General features: G+C 46.7%; 2 protein-coding genes across 3 annotated transcripts in view; both read right to left on the bottom strand.

Moving 5' to 3' along the window:
• Positions 1-21,270, bottom strand: part of ASIC4 (acid sensing ion channel subunit family member 4) — a 90,652-nt gene that overhangs the window by 17,189 nt on the left and 52,193 nt on the right. For both annotated transcript variants that reach the window (XM_060277950.1, XM_035126707.2), the window contains exons 2-7: positions 7,113-7,257; positions 5,707-5,834; positions 3,041-3,200; positions 1,437-1,493; positions 628-781; positions 382-473 (exon numbers count right to left, since the gene is read on the bottom strand). In XM_060277950.1, the coding sequence (XP_060133933.1) occupies positions 382-473; positions 628-781; positions 1,437-1,493; positions 3,041-3,200; positions 5,707-5,834; positions 7,113-7,257 (736 nt within the window). The remainder of the gene's footprint in view (positions 1-381; positions 474-627; positions 782-1,436; positions 1,494-3,040; positions 3,201-5,706; positions 5,835-7,112; positions 7,258-21,270) is intronic.
• Positions 7,266-11,633, bottom strand: LOC132592557 (acid-sensing ion channel 2-like). The gene has a single exon (XM_060277956.1). The coding sequence runs from the start codon at positions 10,829-10,831 to the stop codon at positions 10,196-10,198; it is 636 nt and encodes a 211-aa protein (XP_060133939.1). The 5' UTR covers positions 10,832-11,633; the 3' UTR covers positions 7,266-10,195.

Below are 21,270 nucleotides of genomic sequence, written 5' to 3' on the forward strand. Positions count from 1 at the left end.
TGTGTCAGGGAGAAGGGGGGTGGGGTTCTATAAAGCCCAAACCAGCCTGTCAAAAGAGGGAACTGCTGTTGGGCCTGTGAATTGCTGGCACCACCAGTGATGGAGTCCAGAAGTCAGTATTGCAGCAAACAGCCAGAGATGCTGTCAGATGACAGGGAAAAACCAACGAGGTGACACCTGTGTTGCCATAAAACCTTAGGATTTTGCTGAGCCCACGCCATGTCTCCATCTCAGCAACATAAGGTGAGAATCACAAACTAAGGTTCTTGCCCATTTGCCTGCCTGCCTGCCTGTGTAGCTTCCTTCTCGAAGCTTGCTTTGCCTCGAGAGCACTAGCCCTAACCAAAGGAAGGTGGCAGGTAGAGGGGCAGATTCACTCACCGAGAAGCCCTGCCAGGTTGTATGCCCTCTTCTGCTCAATCGCCTCATAGTTCAGTGCCTCAAAGAAAATGTCCAGCACCAAGAAGTTCTCCCTAAGGGGAGTTGGGGAGGGGAGAGAAAGGATTCAGAGGCTGAGCCGGCTCATATATTCCTCCAACCCAGTTCCCTCCTAGCCAATTTTTGTTTATAATGTTCTGGTGCTTCTCCCACAGCCTGTGGGTTGTGCATCAGCAACAGGGCACTCACCGGATGTAGGTCTCATTGCGGTTATACTTGCGAGCAAGGTACCGGGCCGAGCCCTTGTTGGGCATGCGCACCATGGAGATCTCCTTGCCATAGCGAGTCAAGTTGCAGGGCGTGGGGCAGACACAGCGCTCCTGGGAATCCTCAACTGCTGTATCTGTGAGCAGAGAGCCGCATGTCAGGCAGGATAGGAGCACTTTGGAACAACAATCAAACGAGCCATTGCCTGCTCATCCCTGACATGGCAAAAGACCCACAGCCTATTGAGGCAATGTCTCATGGTCCTCTTGGGACTCCTGTTGGGATAAGAGCACGTGTCTGAGAGGGTCAGTGGAGGCCTCGACACAGCCTAACAACATCATGCCTCTCCATCACACCCCAGAGTAACAGCTGCCCTCCTCTCCTCTGTACCAGCTCACTAGACCCCAGCTGAGGGAATGTGGTATTAGCCTCCCTGACTTTTCCTCAAAAACCACCATACTAAACTAGTTTGCCCTATGATAGAACTGTTAATTTGCTTTTATTGGACCAGTTTTTTAATGTTGTATATTATTATGTCCCCCCTCTGTTTATTACTTTCTTTCCTGCTCTGGGATCGAAAATATTCCATGAAGAGCACACTATAGACGCTGTAAAACAAACAACAAAACAAACAAAAACTGTTCAGCCTTATCACTTAATGGCTTAAGCCATCAAACACCCAGCTGTGTCCACAAAAATTAATAGGGGTTCCCCTTCCGCTCCACTGACTGGCCAGATCCTCTCCCCCCAGGTCCCTCAAAGGGCTGCTCAGGATCTGCTGAAGCACCTACCTAGTGTATGGTCCGCACATTCAATGTAAACGTTGGGCGAGCAGATGGTCTCGTTACCTGATGGAGAAGGACCTGGTTAGTGAGATACAGAGTTGGGTCCTCTCCTCACCCCAATTCAAGCTCATGCTGTTACTCGGTGGTGTTAAAGAGAAGGTTGGTGACTTTATTAGGCAATTATAGGCAATTGCCTAGGGTTGCTCATGGAAGGGCTTCCCCCTTGCAGATTGACATTTGCTCTGATTCAGCAGTAAAACGAGGGTTTTCCCAGGGAAAGTGCAGACACACAAAACAAAACAAAACCACTCGGACACAGAGCTTTAAAGCCTGGACCTGTGCCTAGAAATGCAGCACAAAAGGAAGTCTGGATGAGTCCTGAGCTGAGGATGGACTGAAACTTAACAGGGACATTGTAGTAGTAGTAAATTTCCTGTACTGATAAGATGTTCTAGAGTTGGATGGGACCTCAGTGGCCACCTAGTCCAACTCTTCATTGGATACAGGAAATCCGCTGCTATGACATCCCTTGTAGGTGACCTTCCAACCTCAGTTTAAAAGCCTCTAATGAAGGAAAGCCCCTCTCCTCACGCCTTCCAAGGCAGTCTGTTCCACTCTCAAACAGTGTGTACAGCCAGGAAGTTTTTCCTAGCATTTAGTTGAAATCCCCTTTCTTGTAATCTGATTGGGGTCTTGCCCTCTGGAGCAACAGGGAACAAATCTGCTCCATCATCGGTATGTGACAGCCCTTCAAATAATTGAAGATGGCTAGTGTATCAGCTCTTAATCATCTCTTCTCCACGTTAAACATACATACCCAAGTCCTCCCAGGACTTCATTGTCAGATTGATCGCTCTCTAGATCTACTGTGGCATGGGGGTTTGTGGACTTCAGTCCACTTCATGTGATGTGGGTACTGAGATGCCCTGGAAGACGGCAGATGGCTGTGGGGGGAATGGAAACTGAAGGAGGCAGAACAGCTGTTGGTGTGGTAGGCAAGGAAGAGCTACAGACAGCCCAACACATTCCAGGGGCTGGGTCAGAGGAGACATAATTTGAATGATCTTTTCCTAAGGTGCTCACATGCCTGCATGGAGGCACTATGGAAAGTCACACTTCTGCTCCTGTAGGGAGGGCTCAAGGCAAAGATCTGCGCTATGGGCAAGTTGAGTCACAATTACTAGAGGCTTATGCAAGACAGTCTCTTCTCCCACAAGTAACTTGAGTGTGTCAGGGATCCTAATACCCAAGAAGGCATAGAATATGGCAGTGCAAGAAGGCTGAGAGCAGGGTGGGCCCATAGAGAGTATGTGGGAGTGCTGCCTCTATGTCCCCACTCCCCCCCAGCTCCTGTCTCTTTAAAAACTGTATAACACACACACAAAATTCCTGGCACACAAATGGATTATGGGGAAAGCTTCACTTGCTTGGCTGCCAAATGTCTGGCTGCTCCATTAAAGGAACAAGAGCAGTCCAGGAAAATGACAACCGTGTCAAAATAGCACATGGCAGAAATGAATTCATATTCCAGCACATCAACGAGGCGGCAAAAGGAGAGAGTCCTGGAGTCCGTGGGACTTAAGGGGAGGGGTGGTGGTGGGTCACCTTACCTGGCATGTGCACCATGCGGCACTGGCAGTTCCGCACCACAGCCTCCTTCTCACACTGCAGCCTGCAAGCAGCAATACTGTAGCTCTCGTAGCCGGGCAGAACCTGTTCCCCCTTCACGCTGGCCCGGCAGCTGCCCCAGGGCTGGGGCAGGTACGTCAACTGCAGGAGAAGGCGGGCAGGCTAAGAGCCAAGAGAAAGTGGCGCCCTGGCCAGCTGGGGGACCGAAATTGCCTCTCAATGCAGCTCTGGGGCAGGGAGTTTTGCTCTCACTTAAGCCCATTTCCCAGCTCAGCTCTCCAGTCCCCATCTACCCTCAATGTCCCACAAGCTCTGCTGTAAATAATCCTAGTGGTGCTTGGTTTTTGCACCCCATCAGCCTGGAAGTTCAAACCCACGCATGAGGCACCACTAGTGAGCTCTGTATTAATGGGAATACAGTTGCACCAGATTTTACAGATTTGCTTGACATTTCAGAGTGTGCACGCTTTGTACTCTCACTACAGATCTGCAGAATGAATCTAACACAGTTTTCATTTGAGCCTTGGAAAAGGGCAGTTCTTCATACAGATCTAGTGCAGTGGCTAAGGAAGTCTGCAGTTCAAATCTCAAATCAACAACAAGCTCCCGTAAGGAAGTCATTGCCCTCATAGCCTCTGCACTCTTTCCCCTTCCAATGTGCTCTATTAAGACACCAGCCCAACTTACAGGAATGTTGTGTAAGGGTTAGTGAGATAAAGTACGTAGTACCTTGTACTACATTATCAATAACATGTACCTTGAATATTTGAAAGGTGCTATATAAATACTAAGCATTAGCCCTACAAAGGCAGGTGATTGTTGTATGAGGGGGGGTGGTATTTCCAGATCAATATCTAATGAGAAAGCCTACATGATGTGATGTGATCAACTTCTTTCTGGCAGATGCTGACAGAATGCAAAGAAATGAGCCTTCAAATGACAAATGTTGATTTAACACTTTTTTACGGTGATTTTTTCTTTCTTTCATTGTAATGCTGTGGAATTCTTTGATGAATAATCAGAGTTGCCACCCGGCTAGATGGAACAAGGATTGCTCATCTGCATATGCCAATTCATTGATATGTATGAAAAATTTTAAACTGCTCGCTGCCTTGTGCTGAAGCTGAGCTAAAATTAAAACAAAGCTAGGTAGAGTTTAATTTGAACATGGTGGAGGAAGGAAATGAGGCACTAAATTGACACAGTTCAATGCAATTAATGTAACGTCTGATAAAGGAATGCTTCTAAAAGGATGGCAGCTGTCTTGCATTTTTTGGGGTCTGAAATAAGCTTCTACAATTCATTCTGATTATGGGAACTGTGTTTTGCCATTTCAGATTTTCCCTCTGATTCCAATGGCTGTGAAGAAACAATCATTTAGGGTAGGAAACTCAATGGTGCACCCAAACCCTGCAGAAAGCAGGACTAAATTCATCACACATTGACTGAGGCACAGGGAGTTCAATCCTGCCTGGTCGCTATCTTCCCCCAACCCTGCAGGCCAATTTTGACAGGTGGGCAGGACAATCCATATGTCAATCATATGACATCATATGGTTGATATGTGGGTGGTCCTGCCCACCTGACAAAGATTGCTGGTTGGGAGGGGGGAGATAAAGATCTGGCCTGATGAGCCAAAAAGGCTGCCCCCTCCTGATTTAGGCATTTCTTCCTGGAGCAGTGAGAAAATCAGCACCTTGTATTTACACTACAGATTTATATTGCTTTTTATGTCATATTAACTTTAATGGCTCCCCCAAAGAAACCTAAGAATTGTAGTTTGGTTAGGTGCTGAGATTTTTTTCTCTCTCCTAAGATCCTTATTATTCTATTGAATTACAAATGTCACGGTTCCCTGGAAAGATGGAATAACCATTAAACCAGTTTAAGTGTATAGATTTGCTTCTCCTCGTTAGAAAGCGCAAAACAATCCCTGCAAAAGATCTGTAAACACTTCAGTGTCTTCATTCAAACTGCATTGGAGTTAACTGAGAAGCTGTGGAGTTTGCTGAATAGCATTAAGATGTGCTGTGCTGCTGGGTTGTTTTTTTTTTCAGATGTCAGCAAGCAGACCTATCATTTATATTTAACTTCTCTGCAAGCAATGATCTGATTTTTTAAAAAATCCTGGTTGACCCATGGTCCAGCCTGTTAAGTGGAGGTCACTGTAACAACATCACATCTGGTTGCTATCTACAGGCTAGAGTCTGGTGGGAGAGATGTTGAGGTTGTCCAATTTTCCTCATTCCAACTAGCCTGAATGAACCAGACCAGGTAAGAGTCCTGGGTCCTAGGCTATCAAATGCCTGTTGCAGGGACATTCAAGACCAGATTCTTTTGGGATGTTTGACTAGCATGTCATTAAAGCCACTGCTTAGTCCTCCTCTCTAACAGCTCATAGGGAGGTTCTAGGGATAAACATTCACTGACTGGGAGCAATGCTTAATCCTCTTTGCTCAATGTGGCTATGACACTTTGCATCTACCTGTCCCTGCCACTATCAGAGGCATATATTCCATGCCCCCTTACTGTTATCAGACCCCCACACAATCTCCAGTCTCCCTTTCCCCAAAAAGCTGGAGCCCTTTTCTCCTCCCACCCCACCCACCCACCCTGCACTCATCTCCCCTTGTCTCATGGTCTTTACCCTCTGCTCCTGGCAGGACACAAAGGTCTGGAAACCTGGAGAGACTCCAAACCCCAATTGGTGGATGTAGGGTGGCTCATCTTGGCTGTGGATCTGTACTCGAATTCCGGCTTCAAATGATGTCTCATCTGCAAGGAGAAGGAATGAGGCTATGGTTAAGGAAGGTTTTGCTAGACCTTAGCTGAATAAATTTAGCCATGTAATTTAATGAGATCTTCATGTCTATCCTTTGCATTCATAAATCCCTGTCCTTTCCAATCGTTGTGAGCAGAGCAGCTGTTTGACGCCTAATCAAGGGGGGGGGGGGAACCTTTAGCTGTCAAATATTAAAAGCATTAATAAAACGAACAGCTCTGGTACTGCTATGTATTATATTTTTTTAAAAAAATTATCACAAATGTGCTGCCAGGAGCATCCATTTGAACATGCCAGCACATCAGTGTCTTAAATGATAGTATGTGCAAACTGGTGATCCTGGTGACATTTTTTAAATTGTAATATATAGCAATTAGGGCATCTGGTTGTTTGATGAATGCTTTTTATGTTTGTATCTTTGTAATAAATAATTTTCTTATTGTGCTTCCTAACTCTTTGATTAGGGTGTAGAACTTGTTTTTTTAGGTGCTCTTTCCCTTGAAAAAATGTTGGTGAACCTCTAGTTACTTTCACAAAACTGCAGCTAACCCCTCCTGCTCACTCCCACTAGCTTTTGGGGCTAGATAGTGACATCAATGAGCCATATAAGAGGGAATCTGTTATCAGGAGAGTAAGGATTGAGGTAGGCAGAGAGAAGGGGAGCTTGGGAGCAGGGAGATTAGAGCTGCTGGCACAGTGACTCCATCATCTCAGCTCAGTAGCAGAACACATGTTCTGCATCCTGAAGGCACTGGGTTCAATCCCTGACATCTCCAGGCAAGGCTGGGAATATCCCCCCCCCCCCTCTGAAACCCTGGAGAGCTTCTGAAATTCAGTCTGGGCAACAATAAACTGTATCAGACATGGGAAACCTTTTTCAGCCTGATGGTTGTTGCCTCATGGGAAACCTTCCCTAGGTGTCGCAGGCTACGGTAGCAGTGGGCAGGGTAATGGAAGTCCAGTCACACACAAGTCATAGGTTTCTACGCCTTCATTGCTCCATTCAGACAAGCGAAAGACATTATTGCAGTTCAAGGACACATTCCAGTCGGGCAAAAGAAATGAAGGTGGTTGTGGACCATGGCTGTGAGGGATGTGGCCTGGGAATAATTCCTAGGGACAGTCAAGAGTCCTGGAGGGCTGCACTTGGCCCCCAGGCCTAAGCACACCCCCCCCCTTGCACCAGACGGCACAATTATCTAATTGGTCGTAGGGCAGCATCCTATGTTTCTACATCCTTTCCTCTCTCCCAGGACTCTCCCAGCTCTTACTGGTCTCTCTCCAGATGGGCAGGTACTCCTCCTGCTGGATGTCCAACATAATCTCCAACCCGTTGCCCATCCCACTCTGGCGAGTCACTCGTGGTTTGTTCCGGTCGCCATTGAATGTGTAGCACTTCCCATAGCGTGTGTAGACCTGGGGAGAAAGGGGCAGATTAGAGAAAGGGCCCACCATGCCTAGAAGCCCAACAAATACTGCGCATGCCAACGTAGCCAGAAGGAGCAGGAAGCTTCCCCACTCAACTCTGCCAAGGCCTTTGACCCAGAATTGGAACAACCCCTGTGCTATTCCAGCTTTTGGCTTATCCTTTCCTCTACCTCCATTTTACCATGAGTTCTTCTCCTGACAAGATCTATGAGATCTGCCTGCCTAAGTTGTAAGCCCTACAAGGTACTGGGGGAGAAGTTTCTCTGGCACAGGAGAGAGGTGGGTATAAAAATCCTGCCTGAACCCAATACACCATATAGCTGGAAGGAGGGAGGCACACACAACTGAAAAAGAGAGTCAGGTTCTTCAGAGAGAGGGCATGTCCTGCTTGCAGACTTCCCAAAGGCACCTGGCTGTCCACTGTGAGAAACAGCATGATGGACTAGAGAGGCCTTTGATCTTATCCAGCAGAGCTCTTGTGAGTTCATGGCATACATTGTATTTCAGGAACTACGGTAAGTGGATAAATGGTACTTGACCCTTGGAGACTAAGTGGGGGCAGGACAGTGGTGGGGAGATACAGCTACAGAGGCAAAGAATATACCAGCAGGGCCACTTCATCCCAGGACAAGCTTGGGACTGAAAATAACCAAGGGTCAGGGTCTGATACATCACCCCTGTTGGTCCCAAGCTGTGATGGCGCCACCTCCCACATTAAGGAACCTCAAAAAGCCCAGTTGCTCCCTCAAATCATTCTGACACAAGCACTCCCCACCTTGTGGTTACCAGGTTGGGTCAGGATACTGACCCCAATTACTCTGCAGCAACTAACTCTTTCTTTGGCCACCACTATTCTGGTGAAAGGTGGCGCTGTGGGTTAAACCACAGAGCCTAGGGCTTGCCAATCAGAAGGTCAGCGGTTCGAATCCCTGTGGCGGGGTGAGCTCCCGTTGCTTGGTCCCAGCTCCTGCCCACCTAGCAGTTCGAAAGCACGTCAAAGTGCAAGTAGATAAATAGGTACTGCTCCGGTGGGAAGGTAAACGGCGGTTCCGTGTGCTGCTCTGGTTCGCCAGAAGCGGCTTTGTCATGCTGGCCACATGATCTGGAAGCTGTATGCCGGCTCCCTTAGCCAATAACGCGAGATGAGCGCTGCAAGCCCAGAGTCGGTCACGACTGGATCTAATGGTCAGGGGTTCCTTTACCCTTTACCTTTATTCTGGTGGTACTGAACCCTTTGGGATCCATCAGCAATATTTTAGGATTGGTTTATTTCTACAGTGTCCAGATACACACAATAATTTGACCGTCCTAGGTCAACACCTTAAACCACACAGAAATTAACAGTTTGTGCCAAAGCAAGCAAGTAGTTTTTTAAAGCGAGATGATAATAGGTACAAGAGGAATGCTGTTAAAAACACTAGGGAGAAGCAATATTGATCGGCAGGAAAACAAAACTGAAATAGCCGATATTTCTTTCTCAAACACCCCCCCCTCAAAAAAAACCTCCAACAAACCCAGTATTCTTAGATCTAACTTTAGATTTCATAGTACCTCAGTCCATTGCAGTGGGACTCTTCACTTGCAGCAGAAAAACAACCATCCACTGCCACCAAACATTTACCTTGTCTGCCTCAAGCCGTGTAATTCGCTCTTCCTCCTTCTGGGCTGCCCCATGAGGTCTCCCTGCCCTCCCTCTTATGAAATTCCATCAGCCTAAGCCGCCTTAGGGCATCACACAATAACCAGGCAGCAGGACTGTTGCTGGCCCTTGCTTGACATTGGGTACACTGCTGAACTTGCCCCTGAAAGTCTTTCTGTTGGCATAGACATCTGTACTGAAGAAACCTCCACGTGAGAACTTGTGCTATTGATGCAGAAGGCCTTCTTGGATGGGGTATAATCATCATAATCATTATTGGGACACCTTTCTGATTGGAAGTGCCAATCACCTGGAAGCCTCCACACCAGCAACTTCTCATGTGTAGGCTTCTTCAATGCTTATATCTATGAACAGCCATCCCGGAGCAGAACCAACAGAATGCCTGATGGCAGAAGCAGGACCAGCAACATTCTGCTGCTCTCCAATAATTGCACAATGTTCTGTTCACACAATTGACACATGCAGGTGACTCTAGCTTGTCCATTTTCCCTATCTGTGATTAGCACCCATTCACAAAGTATGACTTCGATGAGTATTTTTCAGACTTCCACCCTGCAGGAGATATTTTCCAGAATGATTCATCTGCCATGGAACCTCTCAGCAGCTGCCATGGAACTCCTACACATTGCAGAAGATGCTGGAGTATGTTCCAAGGTGCAGGCAATCCCAAAAGAAGCCTGTGTCTGTCACAGTCACTTTGGACCAGCTGCCAAGTCAAATGGGACTAAGAGGATAAGGGGAGCAAATACCCTCATGGCAACAGTTCCTGGCTGTTGCAAGTGCCATGTTTGTTCTGCAGCGCGGCGACACAAATCTTGAAGCCAATTGCTGATGATCAAAGAGAAGCAGCAACAGTCTAGATTGAGACAATTTCTCTGGCAAACGGATGAATGTTGCCTCCCCACAACATAGGAAGGAACTGAACCCAGGGACTTTTGCAGAGTCAAACCACAAGTTTCCCTGATGGAGGCTCTGCTATCTTTATCTAGGGTGCAGTTTGCTCCCTTGCATCTCCACCCTTAGGGTACACAAGTTGAAACCTTTTAATTCTGGATTGGTTTGTTAAAATCAAATGACTACCACCAACCAATTCAAGCTGCTAATGCAGATGAGAGCTGCTGCACCGCTATTCAAACATGCATTGAAAAAGCAAACATATCCTCCAACTCTTCCCTGTTCCCTATTGCATATATACACAAAAATTGATTCCAAGTGTTTTAAGAAGGATGTAATCTGTTTTCCTGACTATTCATCCTTTCAGCCTCTTTACCCCTCCTCCCCAGGTCCTGGTGCAGAACAGAAGCCACTCACAGGGGTGAAGTCTTGGGCTCCGCAAGGTTTGCCCTGGAAGTGGCAATCCAGCAGCATGTCCTCAATCTGATGTCCCATGCGATGGAAGAAGCTCTCCATTGTGTGTGGAGAGAGGCGTGATGGCAGGAACCGGGTGTAGTTGGCCAGGCGGCTAAGCCAGGGGCGCTGCTCTTCTGGCAACTCCTCCAAGACGCTGGGAAGCAGGGAGTGGTTCTTGTAGGTCAACCCCAACCAGTGTCCTACTGAGTACAAATCCGGCCTGGTGAGCTGGAGGAAGCGTGCTGGGTTATGGTTGCAGAAGGTGACCGCTGGGAACGGCATCCAGGGGGACCAGCTCATGTGGGCTCTGGTGTGCACTGGTTTAGCATGCAGGTAATGTATCCGGTTGGCTGACCATGTGCACAGCAACCCCAGCGATGTCAAGAAAGCCCCGCTCCAGAACAGACGCTGTGCCCAGGACTGCTGGCGTGAGCCCATGTAGTGCAGCCCATGCAGCTTGGTCGCACGCAGGAAGCGGGAGGTGAGCTGAGCCAGGGAGCCGTCCAAGTTGGGCACAGGAGGGGACCCATCTGGGTAGCAGGACAAGGGCATCTTCACCGCAGCTGAGAAACCCCCGGCTCAACAGATGACGTTGGGCAGAGCGGAGCCCTGAGGCTGAGTGTCCTAGATCTTCCAAGGGGCTCCACCCGAGGGAAGTCAATATTCTCATCTGCAATGTTTTGCTTTCTGCAGGGAGCCCCCCGTCCCCTCCACTACAGTGAGCCAATTGTGTCAGATGCCACTGGCTGCTCTGTGATGAGCGAAGGGAGGGGTGGATCCCAGCACCAACACCCCTCCCTTTGCCCTTAATACTTCAAACACCCGTTTCTATCTCAGGTAACAGAGGGTTGAAGGTGCTGTCTCATCTCCTGGGGACGGGGTGTGTGTGCGCATACATCACCCCACATTATTTGTTTTTTTAATTGCCTACAGTAACCTTGTGTTCGGCCAGCGCACTCAGCAATTACCTGCTAGTCAGGACCCCTCCTCAAGACAGAGCACTTTTGCCCCTAGGCATTGTTAGCCTAAGCTACCCTCTGGGTTGTGTCTAAATTGCTAGGTTTGTGTGCCAGATCCCCTGCTTGCCAGTTCCAAAGGATTCTGTGTCCGCCTCTCAAAATCAAATCTCTTGGGCATATACCCAGTGTGATCAACCCCTTAAAGGTAAAGGTAAAGGGACCCCTGACCGTTAGGTTCAATCATGGACGACTCTGGGGTTGCAGCGCTCATCTCGCTTTACTGGCCGAGGAAGCCGGCATACAGCTTCCGGGTCATGTGGCCAGCATGACTAAGCCGCTTCTGGCGAACCAGAGCAATGCACGGAAACGCCGTTTATCTTCCTGCCGGAGCGGTACCTATTTCACTTTGACGTGCTTTCGAACTGCTAGGTTGGCAGGAGCAGGGACTGAGCAACGGGAGCTTACCCCGTCGCGGGGATTCAAACCGCCAACCTTCTGATGGGCAAGCCCTAGGCTCTGTGCTTTAGAGCACAGCGCTACCTGCGTCCCGATCGACCCCTTAGCCAACCCCAATACATCTGTAGAGACAGAGTTAGGGGACTGCAACCAGTTCAGTCACACTGAGCGCAAAGCCTTGGGAGGTGCTGCAACTATGATATAGAATTGAAGGTGAAAGGGGGCCACTGAAATGTGAGACCCCAGGGTCTGCCACTGACATCTGCCCCTCCCTGTGATTTGATTTAGAACCCACAACATTCTGGATTCTATGCTTCCTCCACCTCAATCCTAAGCTCCTGCATCACTTGCCAACAGGACCATTTAATCAATACGGCCTCCACTACGTGGGAGGGAGAGCTTGTCTACAGCGTTCAAAGGGAACCACTGTCATTTCACTGCAGATACTTTGGCAGCACAGAAGCCTCATTTGCTAGTGTGATGCAGTGACAAGAGTTTTACAGGGTGTCCTCCCCAGCATCAAGCACAGCAGCGTACTGAGTTTTTAGAGGCCCCTTATGAATGTCAAGAGCCTGGAACTTCCACCGTCCATTCAGCTGAGTAGCCCAGGAGTGTGTGGTGTGGCTATCGGGAACACAGCGGCTTGTACCACCCCACTCTTACAGTGATTGGTAGCCAAGGTGGTGGCTTCCAGATATTATTGGACTCCCACACCCATCAGTCCCAACCAGCATAGCCATTGGTCAGGAATGAGGGAGCTGTAGTCCAACAACATCTGGAGGTCTACAGGTTGTCCCCGCCCACACTATGTTTCATTAACTGTGTTTGTGTTCTGATCCATGTATATGATGCACTTTTTATGCCAATAAAGGAGAGTGATTGATTGTTGGAGAATACTCCCCCAAGGGAATATTCAATGAAATGTCCCTCATCCCTACCTCAATTCGTCCATGAATAGGTGGAGAATGGAAGGTGATGGCACCATGTTTCCATATCACTGTAAGAAGCTGTGGGCTTCGGCCTTGCTTTTTTCAGTCCTTCTCTCCATTATTTCACCCACAGAGTTCAAAATAGCCACTTTATCCTCAAAACAACTCTGTGAGGTAAGTTAGGCTGAGAGACTATGGCTGGCTCAAGGTCACTCAGTGAGTTTTCTGGCTAAAAGAGAGGACTTGAATACTGGCTTCCCAGGTTTACCCACTGCTTTTTTTGGGGGGGGGGGCGCTTCCTCAGCTGCTGGGGAATTCTGCCTTCCCCATCCGCTCTGCTCTGGGAGAATATTCAGCAAAATGCCTTCCCTCCAACTTTGCTACCAGCAAATTGTTGTTGTTGTTGTTTAGTCGTGTCCGACTCTTCGTGACCCCATGGACCATAGCACGCCAGGCACTCCTGTCTTGCACTGCCTCCCGCAGTTTGGTCAAACTCATGTTCGTAGCTTCGAGAACACTGTCCAACCATCTCGTCCTCTGTCGTCCCCTTCTCCTAGTGCCCTCAATCTTTCCCAACATCAGGGTCTTTTCCAAGGATTCTTCTCTTCTCATGAGGTGGCCAAAGTATTGGAGCCTCAGCTTCACGATCTGTCCTTCCAGTGAGCACTCTGGGCTGATTTCCTTAAGAATGGATAGGTTTGATCTTCTTGCAGTCCATGGGACTCTCAAGAGTCTCCTCCAGCACCATAATTCAAAAGCATCAATTCTTCGGCGATCAGCCTTCTTTATGGTCCAGCTCTCACTTCCATACATCACTTCCATACATACACCAGCAAATAGGGAGGAAAATTTTGGGAGGCCTTTTTTGCTCAGACTTAGAACATTTCACTTGGCCTCACAGAACAGGCAGTAAGGGTATCAGGAACAGAATAATTCAGACGGCAAATCCCCAACCCCACTTTTCAAATCCAGCTGAGAAAAACAGGAATCAAACTTTATGCTGTATCAAAGTTCTCTGTGGTCATGCCTGACAGGCAATGGCAACATACAGGCCTGAGGCCGTCCTGTCATGCCTCCATGCCTCTTTCCTTCTCTGCCGCCCTACCACATTAACCCAGCACAGTTTGAACCCATTCTGATGCCATTCTGTGAAGTTTTCCCCTCCTCCCTTTCCTTTTCTTCCTCTCCTCCCACCCCAGCCCCTTGCCTCTGTGGACTAAGCTTTACTTCTACAAAGCTGTACTGCTTCCAAAAAGATACATATACTTTTTCTTTTCAGGCAACTATGCTGAACCCGTAGGCGTCAAGGGTGGGGCCAGGGTGGGGGGTAGGGTGTATCACCTCATTGATTAATTGTGAAGAGGGTTCACATCAGCTCAGTTCACTGTCAGATTCTGGTGTGGGGTAAAATACACTGCTAGTTTCTCTCAAACTTGGCCATACTGACTCCATCCATAAATATAGCATCCCCTCCTCCACCACCACTGAGACATTTCCTACTCCACTGGGTAGAGAAGGGTCTGTGGCTCAGAAGACCCACTTGCCACACAAATGAGGAGGGAGACAATGTCCACCAGCAATCTGACAATGGCAAAGACTTTCCTATTGCTTATTAAACGCTTCACACATGAATATTAATCTGTTCCAGAGGAATGTCAATGGCTCGCCTTGCAAGGTCATCTCCAAGAACTTGAGACCCTCAAATGAAGCTAAATGATGGAAGATTCAGGACAAACAAATTTTTTTATTAAAAAAAATACTTATTCACACAGCACTTGCAGTTACATTTAGGAATACACTCACACAAGAAATGGTATTGGTTACCCATTTTAGGAGGATAAGGCTACTAGCCACGATGGTTATGTTATGCCTCCACTGTTGGAAACAGTGGGAGGAATTCAGCATAGCGCTATGGCAATTGTTCTTTCAGTGCAAGCTTTTCAGCTTGTCAGATGGAACAACACCCCCCCCCCAACCTCCCCACTCCCGATGTGCAGTTTTGGAGGTTCTCCTGACCCCCCCCAACCAATTGTGTGTGTGTTTGTATGTGCAGGGGGAGGGGAAGCCCCACTATGCTAACGGAGGTCCTTGCCTTGGCTTCCTCTAGTGGGACTAGTTAGTTGAATCCCACTCAATATGCCTCTGGGTACCAGTTGCTGGGGAGCAAAAGTGGGGAGCAAGTGCCATTGCACTCAAGTCCTGCTCATATTCTCCCCATAGGGATCTGGTTGGCCTCTGTGAGAACAGAATACTGGGCTAGATGGGACACTGGCCTGATCTACATTTGCTAAGGAGGTGACAAAACGAATGAAGAAGGCATGTTGGGCCTGCCACAGGGCACAGAACACTGGCACCCACAACATCACTTGTCACAGTCTCTTTATGCACCTGCCTGCTGGTGCTGCCCTATTCCTCCCCCTCAAAGCCCTTCCTATCTGTTTCAGTTGTTCCTGTCACTCCCAGAGGCTCTCGAGTGGCTGCCTGCCAGCTTGCCCCCTGTCTAGCTTGCAGGTTGCCTAACGAGCCCTTCCTGATTACACACTCCACTCATTACCGCCCTAATTCTGCATCACAATTAATTGTGGTAATTAATAAATATTGATTACAGCCAACAATTGGAGCTGATCTCCCTCAGTAATTAAGCATTGCGGAGGTACAAGCCTTTTTCTGTTTCTGACCTTCCTTTCCCCTTCAAGGCTGTGGGAGGCAGCATTAAAAAAACCCCACATCCTGAAGGCTGGAGGGCGCCAGGGTGCAAACGAAGCTTTGGGATTTGTTCAGCTCCCGTTGCTCGGTCCCAGCTCCTGCCAACCTAGCAGTTTGAAAGCACGTCAAAGTGCAAGTAGATAAATAGGTACCACTACAGCGGGAAGGTAAACGGCGTTTCCGTGTGCTGCTCTGGTTCGCCAGAAGCGGCTTTGTCATGCTGGCCACATGACCTGGAAGCTATACGCCGGCTCCCTCGGCCAATAACGCGAGATGAGCGCCGCAACCCCAGAGTCAGTCACGACTGGACCTAATGGTCAGGGGTCCCTTTACCTTTACCTTTACCAAGGAGTGTATGGTGTTTGCAGTCAATTAGGCCCAGGGACTTAGAAGAAGGGACCCAGGTGGCGCTGTGGGTTAAACCACAGAGTCTAGGGCTTGCTGAACAGAAGGTCAGTGGTTCGAATCCCTGCAACGGGGTGAGCTCCCGTTGCTCGGTCCCAGCTCCTGCCAACCTAGCAGTTCGAAAGCACATCAAAGTGCAGGTAGATAAATAGGGTCCGTTCTGGCGGGAAGGTAAACGGCGTTTCCGTGCGCTGCTCTGGTTCGCCAGAAGCAGCTTTGTCATGCTGCCCACATGACCCGGAAGCTGTCTGCGGACAAACGCCGGCTCCCTTGGCCTATAGAGCAAGATGAGCGCCGCAACCCCAGAGTCGGACACGACTGGACCTGATGGTCAGGGGGCCCTTTACTTTTACTTTTTTATGCCCAGGGCTGCTTTGAAAAACTGCTCTATGATTAATAGGCTGCCAACTATTCAGGCCCTTCAGCTAGGGTTGCCAACTTTTATTTCGGACAGAGCTCTTGTGCCTTTAACAGTTTTATCTGTTGAGCTTGTCATGTAGCTGCTAAAGCCACGTAGTCATATCAGGAGCAAAAGGTCACAATCCCAACTTCGGTTCACAGAATCCTAAATAGGGAATAGAAACCTTATCAAATGGGAAGCACAGCTGTATTCTGAGCACCTTTAAAAGGAGACCCATTCGCACACTACATTCTTAGAGGCACACCTGTTCTTAGTGTGCACAAAATAATGTACAGCGTGAAGGTCACATGTAGCATGCAAGGATACTTGCCAAGGGCCCACAATTGGATACAGCTTCCTGTTGAGCATACACTTGGGTTTGCCTCTCCATAATGTGTGAACTGGACCTAAGATTTGGGCCACCTAATTAATATTTTGCTTGAGTCAGACCCTACCAAGGCTCAGCAGTGGTCTCCCTCCCTCCCATCCTTCCATCTATCTATCTATCTATCTATCTATCTATCTATCTATCTATCTATCTATCATCTCTGTGAGCTTATGCTAATGTTAGCCAATTCATGATTATTGCCCACTCTGCCAACTGGCACAATTGTCATGGTGCATCCTGCCTCATTTAGTTCCATTTTCATTTTATTACCCTTAGCTTTCCAAGTACTAATGTTTTTGTGTTTACAATTTTTACTTACTTTCTTGTCCTGGAACCACAAGCATGGAATTTGTGCATTTGTACCAGAACATTCATAACCACACCTATAAATTTGATGCCTTGAGACAACACTAGCTGGGCTCCAGAATCATGAAGTAGCTAGGCTTACCTTTTGTTAATTTTTTTTTTAAATTATCAAGTCATATCTAGGTTAATGAATGTAAACAGGTACAATGACAGAAATCCACTGTAAAAAAATAACGAGGAGGGATGGGAAAGTGATGAAGTAGGACAGTACAAGATGTCTAGCCAAACCAATCTTAGGGAGGTTTGTACCTCTTTAATGATGCTTCAACTTTATGCTAAGCACAATAGAACAGACCAGTTTAAGAAACCCAGTTCAATAGCTGAGAAAAGAAAGCTCATCAACACTAAATGTGGCTGTAAATTTAATTAATATGGATATGGCCCTTTTTTGTGTGGAATTTTCTTTTTCTTGTGCCATATGTGAATGACTGCAGACTGGCTATATACAAGATCTGCTCATTTACCTTAATGGCAAAACTATGAACTTTATCCCAACATTATCCCAGCTACTGGATATAGGGAACTCTTTTTGATGTGGTAGTGCAAGATTTCTTATTTGAATTCTAACATTGTTGAATGCGATATTTCAGAAACCGGCTTTTGTTTTACATCCTGGTAATCTGAATTTACACTGAATGAAGGCTGTGACTGGTTACGACTTTTTAATGCAACCCCTCATACTAGATTTTGAGATCTTTAGAAAAAAACATAGGAGGTTCTTGTATTAAAGAAAGGAAAAAAAATATGGATCTCTATGTGGACCTTGGGCTTTGTCTATGATGGATCTTTGCTGGAAGAGACTTATCAATTTGCATCCATGATGTGACTTGGAACTACAAGTGGGAAGCAGCTGCTTTGGACTTGGATTTCTGGCCTTTGAAAATGTAACCTCTTGTACCAATGCAATGGAAGCTTACTGCCTTGTCAAGCCTTGTCACCGCTTGCCAATGTTCATTAGGATCTTGCTTCTCATTCTGGCTTATTTCCATCTGGCCTGGGAGAGCCGGGCCTGCATTGACTGACGTAGGTTGCAACCCGATGCACATTTATTTGGTTTAGGAAAGTACTACATAACACAGTGGAATATATTTCTAAGCAAACATCCACTGGAATGTATTGTTAGGGGGCTGTTGCTGGGGGCAACATTTAGTTTAGAATTAAATGTACTCTTTTTGCTGTTTGGATTGCATTTTTGACTTTCTATAGTATGAATTATTAGTGGGTTGTTTAATCTTAGTGCATATTAATGGGAGACGTTTGGCCTTTTAATATTTACATGACTATTAACTGTAATGCTTTGAGGTTAGTGAATGATCCTGAAATGTAGGCTGTATTTTATTATGCAAACTTTTCTGAAGCTATTGCAAGCTGCTTTGAACATGGTTCACCATGGGAAAGTGGCACATGAGTAAACTACTAAACTGAGGAGGAGGCAGAAGCCAGCTTGCATGTAGTTATTTTTAATTTTCACACTTCTTTAATCCTATGACTTTTTATTTCTGCTTTCTATATTAAACTAGAAAGTTTACTTAAACATACATTTGCTCATTTCTTTTGATATACCATACATCTCTCAGGCTTTAAAATACAGCTGTTAAAATCATACTCCGATATAGCAAGATATAGTTCTATGCTACTAAGAACAGTTTGAAGAGATAGATTATCTCAGGGTCAAATACCAGATTCTGACCTCAATCTAGAGTAATTACTGCACTCTGGCTCTGGTTGGGCCTGCTCTCTGGTCCAATCTGAAGTTGACAGTAACTCTGCTGAAGCCCAAATGGGCAGAATAACATCTATTCACTGAGTCCAGTGTTCTTTAGAACCATCTATCACATGTAGGTATAGATTAAGCACACATAAGGCATTTACTTGGGTAGGGTCCCATGAGTTCCCAGGTCATTTTTTTTTGGCTGTGTGTGTGTGTGTGTGTGTGTGTGTGTGTGTGTGTGTGTGTGTGTTAACCTGAATATTGGTTCCTACACATGCATTTGTACATCAGTGTGGTTAGGCCATGGATTTTTAGCAGAGAAGTACCACATTTGGAAGATGCAATGACTTGAGGTTGTTGGGATTCCTGTATGGATCATGAGGGTGGCCATTTGTTCTACTGTAAAGTCTTCTCTCTGAAGGCACTCTCTGTTTGAAGGGTTGTCTACTCCGTGCCTAGTTTAAAGCTAAATAACCCTAGGAAGCGAGCTGGGGCACTGAAATTGTCCATCAACAGTGAGCATGTGAGTGGCAGACTATGCAGACACAAATGGCCTTCCCCACCATGGCAAGATGCATCGTATTTCTATTTAAATTCCAGTAATGATTTCTAACTATGCATCTATGCTTAAAGCTGTTACCCTAGCATAGATAAGTACTTTAAATGTGCCATGAATCTCTTAAATGTTTGAGCTTGTCTGTTTCCCTTTCCACAGCTATTAGAAACTCCAGCTGTGTTGGTGTTGGACCATGGCTGCAAGCACAGGAAAAATAGTTGGACTTCTTTCCTCTCATGCCCATGGCAATGTTCCAAAATCTCTCACCAATAGCTGCCAACACACACACACTGCCCCCAAAACAACAAAAGGATTTCTGACATAAAAGCACAAATGTTCATGTGAATCATGTGAAACAAGAGGGAATTGGGGGAGGATAATAATAATAATAATAATAATAATAATAATAATAATAATAATATTTACACTCCACCCATCTGGCTGGGTTCCCCCAGCCACTCTGGGCGGCTTCCAACAAAATATTAAAATACAGAAATCCATCAAAAATCAAAAGCTTCCCTAAACAGGGCTGCCTTGAGATGCCTTCTAAAGGTCTGGTAATTGTTGTTCTCTTTGACCTCTGGTGGGAGGGCATTCCACAGGGTGGGTGCCACTACCGAGAAGGCCCTCTGCCTGGTTCCCTGTAACTTGGCTGGGAGAGAGAATGCAGAGAAGGCTGTGACACTTCCTTGCATGATCATGAAAAACAAAGAAGCCTTAAACTACTGGTCTGAATACCCGTATTAGCAAAATTTTCAGCCAAGGCTGAACTTATTTCAAAGTTCAGCAAAACCAGCCTGTGCTCATAGCACCAAGTTTCCAGTTAGTCAGCAGGTGGCAGCACTTGCAAGGAGATGGCAACTGTCTATTTACATATTATAGAGTGACTAAGATTTGGACAGATTCCCTCCAACCCCCCCCCCCACTTCCAAACCCTCATGGATTAAGACTTTACATTGTGTGTATAAGGAGTGTCATGTTTAAAATTGCTGGTTTTAAAATGGCTGCACACACTTATTTCACTTGCGTGGAGCTGCATTCATGCGGCTCCCTGTCACGAATGGCCACTTAAAACATGCTTGTGTCCACCACATGTATCCATATTGAATATTCTTAAATTATAACAAATGGCCCTCAGCTACAGTCATGGGCCCAATTGGTAGATCCTATCTGAAGTATGTCCACCAATCCCTGACCAGTTGCCACTGTACACCTGGTTGTTCAGCTAGGGCTGGACGTTGCGACTGAAGTCCAGGGCCACACAAAACAACCACCCAAAGAGCAGCTGATGGAGGCAGAAGTAAACAAGCCCCGCATCAGCACCTAGCCTGGGATAGATATACAGGGGCCCACTGGGCTGACGCTGGTCACAGCATTCTCTTTTTATTTTTAAAAACATTGTACAGGCGGGGGCAGTCACAATTACAGATTATCATCTAATTATTTCTTTACTTAAAATTTACCGCTTTTTGCAATGAAATGGTGCACTTATTCCCAAACAAGTGTGTTTAGCATCAAGGCAGCAGAAGAAAAGCACCATGCTATTCTGTAGTGCTAGGATTTTAGTGTTGTTGTTTTAAAAAATGTGCAACTACACATGCTGCAAGAATTCCTTCTTATAATAGGGTTGGCAAACTGGTCTTTTCATTTGGCTTTTTTCCCTCTCTCTCTCTAATGTACCAGAAATGTAGAAGCTGTTTCAAAGCACAGAATGGTGCCAAGGAGGGAAAATATTGTGTGCTTCACAACTGAAGTAAGGCATGGCCATCTAAAGAGGAGGGGGCGCTAAGAGGACTAAGTCCAGGATCTTGAATTAGACAGGGCCACTGTGCACACTACCGTTGCAGCCAAATCCCCGGGAGCTCAAGGAGGGGGAAATGTCATTTCGCCAATAACCTCAGCGTTTGCAACAGTCTCAACTTCTTTGGAATAAGTGGATGCACTGACAAAACATGAGGTCTTTTAGGGCCTGCTTCCTATTTCAGTACTCTTTGGTTCTAGGGTTCACTTCTCCTTACTGAGGATTTTTTCTACATTCATGTGCACTTTAAATTATGTACCTGACCTTACACAGGGGGAAGTGTCTAAGATGGGACAAAAGCAGTATGCCAGAAG

The sequence above is a fragment of the Zootoca vivipara genome, chromosome 1, assembly GCF_963506605.1.
Source record: "Zootoca vivipara chromosome 1, rZooViv1.1, whole genome shotgun sequence".
Classification (NCBI taxonomy): domain Eukaryota; kingdom Metazoa; phylum Chordata; class Lepidosauria; order Squamata; family Lacertidae; genus Zootoca; species Zootoca vivipara.